The following is a 5,975-nucleotide window of genomic DNA, read 5'->3' on the forward strand; positions in this document are numbered from 1 at the left end:
CATTATATCTGTAGACCACTTTGGGAAGTATTCATATCTGAACAATATTAAATCTTCCAATCCATGAACACAAGATGTTTTTCCATTTATTTATATCTTATTTTCTTCAGCAATGTTTTGTAGTTTTCAGTGTATAATATACTCATGTTAAAATTTTAACATGTGGTGAGCATTTTCCATATCCTTAAATTCTTTGAAAACATGATTTTTGGTAGCTGTGTAGCATCTCATCAAAGAAATGTTCTATAACTTACCTAATTAATGCCCTATTTTGGACATTTTATTTGTATATAATTTTTTTTAACATCTTTATTGGAGTATAATTGCTTTACAATGGTGTGTTATTTTCTGCTTTATAACAAAGTGAATCAGTTATACATATACATATGTTCCCATTAATTTTTTGTATTATAAACAGTGGTCTGATAAAATGCCACCGTGCATCATATTTTCATGTACCTTTAGCTATTTCCTTTGGACAAATTCTTAGAAATGAAAGTATTAGATCAAACAAGTGAAAATTAAGAGCGTTTTTTTTGCAGGGGAGGAATGAGGTGTCTTTTTTATTGTGATAAAAAACACATAACATTAAATTTACCATCTTAACCATCTTTTAACCACGTAGTACAGTAGTGTTAACTGTATGGATGTCCTTGTGCAAAGATCTCTAGAACTTTTTCATCTTGCAGAACTGAAAGGAGGTCTTAAAATATTCATCCACAGTGATCTTTAAAATACGGTACTATGGTTTTAATTTTTTCCTCCTTTCTACTTCTCTATAGTTTTCAATTTTCTATAAAATTAGAATTTTTAAAAGAAAGAATGTGAATAAGGCTTATTAAATTTATGTGTTTCAAATAAAATTGTTCAGGGCAAACAATTTTATTAGCATTAGACTTAAGTAGCAAGAATCCAAACTAAGGAATGAGACACGTGTATCACGGTTATATCTGTTTGAGGACTAGCTCCTTCTAAAGCAGTGGTTTGCAACCAGGGTTGATTTCACTCCCCCAGGGGACATTTGGCAATGTCTGGAAATATTTTTTGGTTGTCACAACCTTGAGAGGAATGCAAATAGTATCTAGAGTGTTGAGACCAGGGGTGCTGCTCAACATCCTCAAATACACAGGACACACACTCACAACTGAGAATTTTTTGACCCAAGATGTCAAAATAGTATGAGGTTGTGAAATCCTGTTCTAAAGAGTGGAGCACCGGAAGCTGCTGGGGGGATGGACGGGGGGAAGGAAGGAAGCCTGCAGCCCCTGGAACCAGAGCATTAACTAGAGAGCAACCAGGCTTGCCCAGGGCTGGGGAAGGTAGAGAAGGCAGAATCTTCCCAAGATTGTAGGATTTTAAATCTGTTACATTTGCATGTTAACTTGAATTTGTCAGCAGCTAGAACTAATTAACCTTAGCACCAGGTTTGCAAAATTATTGGTTAAATGAAAAGTCACGGTGTGAGTAATAACCACCCGTTAGTCCCCTCGTGAACTCCAAAGTTGCGGGCTTCCTGCCGGTGGGCTAGAGGTAGCGGCTGAGTCGGGAGGTGGCCCTGGTCCAGTCTCCAGGGAGCAGAGCCGAGCCAGGTGCTTAAACAGGGCTTCCTGGGGTCCAACCCCCATCACCTTTCCTCCGGTGTGCTGTCTGCTGCACCCGCTCATCAGCGGGGAGGCTGGTAGGAGGTCCTCTTAGAGGAGAATCCCATCCTCCTTCAGACGTCCTGCGGAGAAGGCAGGTGCATCCAACGTCCCACATCCTCACACCAGGGAAATGCTCTCTCATCTAAACGCCTCCCGCTGGAGCCCATCCTGACCTCTGACCCGGTCACTACCCGGTGCTGTTCCTCAAAAAGAGATCATTTCGAAATTCAAAAAGGTTAAAAAATATTTCATTGCAAGTATTAACCCGGTTAGGCGCTTTTGCTCGCTTCCAATCTCCTGAATAGGCTTCATTTAAAGGCCCCAGAGGCACCAAGTGACAGTTTTACGCGGGTCATCAGTTCGAAAGCTCTGGAGAGTCTAAGAGAAAACATACAATAAGTCCCCCGCCCACCCCCGCCGTCATTATATAGAAGAGAGAGAGGAAATCCTCCTCACCCGGGGGCCCCTTTTGTGTCGTTCCTGCCAACGCAGCAGCCCTCCTGCTATATAGACCCGCGCGCCCGCCCCTCCGCACTGAACTCGCGTCCCCGCATCCAGCAGCCATGGGGAAGGTGAGCCCCGCGCCGGCGGGAGGGGCCCGCAGCCGGGCTGGAGGCCAGGCCTCTGAGCCCTGTCCTTCCCTTCCCTGCAGATCACCTTCTACGAGGACCGGGGCTTCCAGGGCCGCCACTACGAGTGCAGCAGCGACCACTCCTACCTGCAGCCCTGCTTCAGCCGCTGCAACTCCATCCGGGTGGACAGCGGCTGCTGGATGCTCTACGAGCAGCCCAACTACTCGGGCAGCCAGTACTTCCTGCGGCGCGGCGACTACCCCGACTACCAGCACTGGATGGGCCTCAACGACTCCGTCCGCTCCTGCCGCCTCATCCCCCACGTGAGTCCGGTTCCCCTGGGCCTGCCGTGCCCTCCGGTCACACCAGTGCTCCAGACGCAGTGGTCAGGCTGCAGGACGGTGGCCTTCTTTTGCTGGCTCTAACCGGGTTCTCTTTCCCTTTATTAATATCTTTAAGGTTTCTTTCCACTGAAAAATTGAGTGATGCAATGCTCTTAATTGGAATTGTATTCTCCTTTGCTAAAATTAAACTCACCTCTACTGGGCAAAAGTGGTGCACGGTACTAGAGTGTCTGTGCCACCGCTGAGGAATAAGCAACAGGTGAACTCCTCACACTCAGGTGGCCTTAGGCTAGTTACTGGGCTACTTCTCTCCTTCCTCATCTGTAAAGCGGGGTTAATAAGGGCAGTTGGTTCATCGAGCTGGGATGAGGTCAAAAGGAGGTTGCCCAGCACCTGGCAAACTACCCCCTCCTCCAAATATTAACCATTATGAACATCAAGGGTCCCTCAAGTTCTGCTTTTTGGTTAGGCAAAACAAATAACCAACAATGTGATTCCAGTAGCACCTGCAAAGCCCACTGCTACCCAAGTAAAGCCTGAGCAGCCTGGAATTCCACAGTTAAGGATGCTTTAATTTGCCTATGACAGAGTCCTGTGGAAAATGTACCACTCTGGGGAAGTTTGAAATCCCCTCAGAGGGCTGAAAGCCTTGATAGGATCCAGACTGGCATTAGGAGCCTGGAAATCTGGGCTTTCACTTTCCAGCCCTGACTCTTTGATTATAGCCGGAAAGCTCTAGTCATTAGTTTCTCTTAAAAGAAGAAAAGACTTAGAATGGTTGCTCCACGTGTGTCAGGCTGTTGTGAAGATCAAATTAGATAATGCACATGTGAGTCCTCTGCAAACCATGGAAGATACCTTATTAGCAATTTTTTATACCTCAGAATGAATTGCTTATGAGAACCTTTCCTAACGAGGATTTAATGGTGGAAGAAAGAAGAAGGAATTGAGTGGGTACCTGCTGGGAAGGAACAAGCAGATAAAAGAACAAGTGCTCTGGAAGAGACAGACAGGATTTGCCCAGGACTGACAGCCTGCCCTTCCATTTTTCTAAAGGTTTTATAATCTATTGATCTAGACAGGCCTCCTTCATGATCTTGAGCTTCTATTTTTATTAATTACCTAAAAGTGTTTTGCCAGACCATATATTAGAGGTGAGAACTGAAAGCTAATTGTTACGATAGCTCTTGCTTTTCAGGATTTTAGAACAGCAGGACTCAAAGCAGAAAGGAAGGGATTAAGGAGTTGCCTGGGCTGGACTGCCACCATCTGTGCTTCACTTTGGGGAAAGCAATTCCACTTCCTCTCTCCCCAGCCTCTTCTAATGCTATCGAGATTGAAAATAATGCCTTTTGCCAGGGATAGACTTGTCTTTTTATTTTAATATCTAATTATTTTTATATCCTCCAAGGAGAGCTCCAGACCACCGTTTAAGTCTATAAAGGAGAGAGCACAAAGTATATATAAAAACTGTCACTTAAGAATGGTACTGAGTAGGTACTAAATATGATTCATGTAGGTTGTGGCCCTAGAAAACTATGGAACACCATGCATATCTTGATCTATGTGAATGGCCCCCTCTTCAGTTTGGCAGTGTGCAATCTACCCAACTATACCCATATATAGCCCTGTTGTTGGCTGTCTTTTTAATTTGTCATCTTTGATATAGAAAAGATTAAAAAAAAATGCCCATTCCCCCAGCGGTGTGAGTGACTGGTTGCTAAAGGCTAGGTTTTCTGACTCTTCCCATCTGCTGATTGCTGAACCCAGACCAGCTCCCACCGGCTGAGGATCTACGAGCGGGAGGACTACCGAGGCCAGATGGTGGAGCTCACGGAAGACTGCTCCTCGCTCCGCGACCGCTTCCACTTCAGTGAGATCCACTCCCTCCACGTGCTGGAGGGCTGGTGGGTCCTCTACGAGATGCCCAACTACCGGGGGCGGCAGTACCTACTGAGGCCGGGAGACTACAGGCACTACCACGACTGGGGGGCCCTGGATGCCAGAGTGGGCTCCTTGAGGAGGGCCGTGGATTTCTATTGAAATATTTTTACTCTACCGTTTTCTCCATCTGGAAGCGAATAAAATATTTCCTGTGTGTCTCCTGCAGTTATGTAGCTTTCTTTTCCTTTCAGATTCCTTGGAAAGAAAGGCTCAGCAAAAATAAAGCTGGGAATAATGTGGATTTTCTTACATGTATCAGTGGAAAGGGTGGTGTGGGGTAGCAGTTAAAAGAGGACAGGCTCTGGAGCCAGAATGCCTGGGTCCACATCCACTTACTAGCTATAGACAATGGAGAAAGTTAGCACTTTTAACATTTTTGTGTCTCAGTTTTCTAATTTGTAAAAAAGGGGGTAATAATACTTTTCTCTTCATAGGAATTAAATGTGGCTTAATTAAGTTAATAGCCGTAATTCTCTTACAACGATGCCAGGCACAAAGCAACGGATATATAATAAGAACTTACAATGTAAGTGTTCCTTAGTTATTACTGAGTATCTGGACCTTGTACATTAGTGTTTTCAAAGTATCAGTCATGGGTTGAGGATCACCTGCAACAGAATCACCTGGGACACCAGTTAAAAGAATCCTAAACCCCACCCCACAGGTGATTCATATGCAAATGAAATTTAAGAACTGCAGTTCTAAATCTAGTTTCTTGTACTACAGAATTACACCCGAAAAGATTGAACACCTCCATTTTTAGACACTGGGCTCTGTACCAGGAAACAACAATGAGCAGAACTGGGTCCTTGTCCCCAAGAGCTTACAGTCTAGTGAGGGAGCAGAATATCCAACAGAATTTTTAAAATAATTATCCCAGCAGCATGGTTGTGGCATGTATGTCTACACGGCCGTGGGAGCATTGAGGAGGAAGCCCAAGATACTGTCAGAGTGTCTGAGACGCTCCTACTGCAACTTCATCCATCCCTAGGAACGACTTTGAATTCCCACCACCACACTGAGAATTATCAAAGATCTGGCTTATTATCAAGTATCAAAGATCCGGCTCCAAAATTCTGCTGGTAAAATTTCTAACAGAATGCTAGGAAAAAGAGATTGAAACAGATTATCATACCAACATAACAGGCAAAATAACAAAGGGATTAGAACTCTAAAATATGACTGCAGTGAGACTGCTTTAGTTTGAATCTCAACTATATCTTGTATGAGCCAGGCAAGAGTCTCAGATCAGGTTCCCCCAGACACAGATCATGAACCAAGGATTCAGGAAAAGTGAATCATGGGGAAGTGCTCCCACAAGGAAAAGTGAGGGAGTTGGAGAAGCAAGATGGGGAAGAAAATGCCAACTTCGCCGGATCCCTTGGAGAGCCTCAGAGCATGGATCATACCTCCGAGTTTCTCCCGCCTGGAGGCAAAGGATCTGGGGGCTGGTTATCCGCCAACAGTCCCCT

The 5,975-nt window shown here is 44.8% G+C and overlaps 1 protein-coding gene across 1 annotated transcript; it reads left to right on the forward strand.

The window, feature by feature from the left end:
• The first annotated feature begins 2,206 nt into the window (after nt 1–2,206).
• On the forward strand, nt 2,207–4,602 carry LOC137764770 (gamma-crystallin F-like). Its single transcript, XM_068543808.1, has 3 exons — nt 2,207–2,215; nt 2,296–2,538; nt 4,330–4,602. The coding sequence occupies exons 1-3, from the start codon at nt 2,207–2,209 to the stop codon at nt 4,600–4,602; spliced, it is 525 nt and encodes a 174-aa protein (XP_068399909.1).
• The last annotated feature ends 1,373 nt before the right edge of the window (nt 4,603–5,975 follow it).

Source organism: Eschrichtius robustus, chromosome 5 (genome assembly GCF_028021215.1).
Source record: "Eschrichtius robustus isolate mEscRob2 chromosome 5, mEscRob2.pri, whole genome shotgun sequence".
Classification (NCBI taxonomy): domain Eukaryota; kingdom Metazoa; phylum Chordata; class Mammalia; order Artiodactyla; family Eschrichtiidae; genus Eschrichtius; species Eschrichtius robustus.

Bases quoted from the DNA above. Each gene is read 5' to 3' on its own strand.
- LOC137764770 (XM_068543808.1), top strand. The intron at 2,539-4,329 runs GTGAGTCCGGTT...TGCTGAACCCAG, and splicing joins CCTGCCGCCTCATCCCCCAC to ACCAGCTCCCACCGGCTGAG.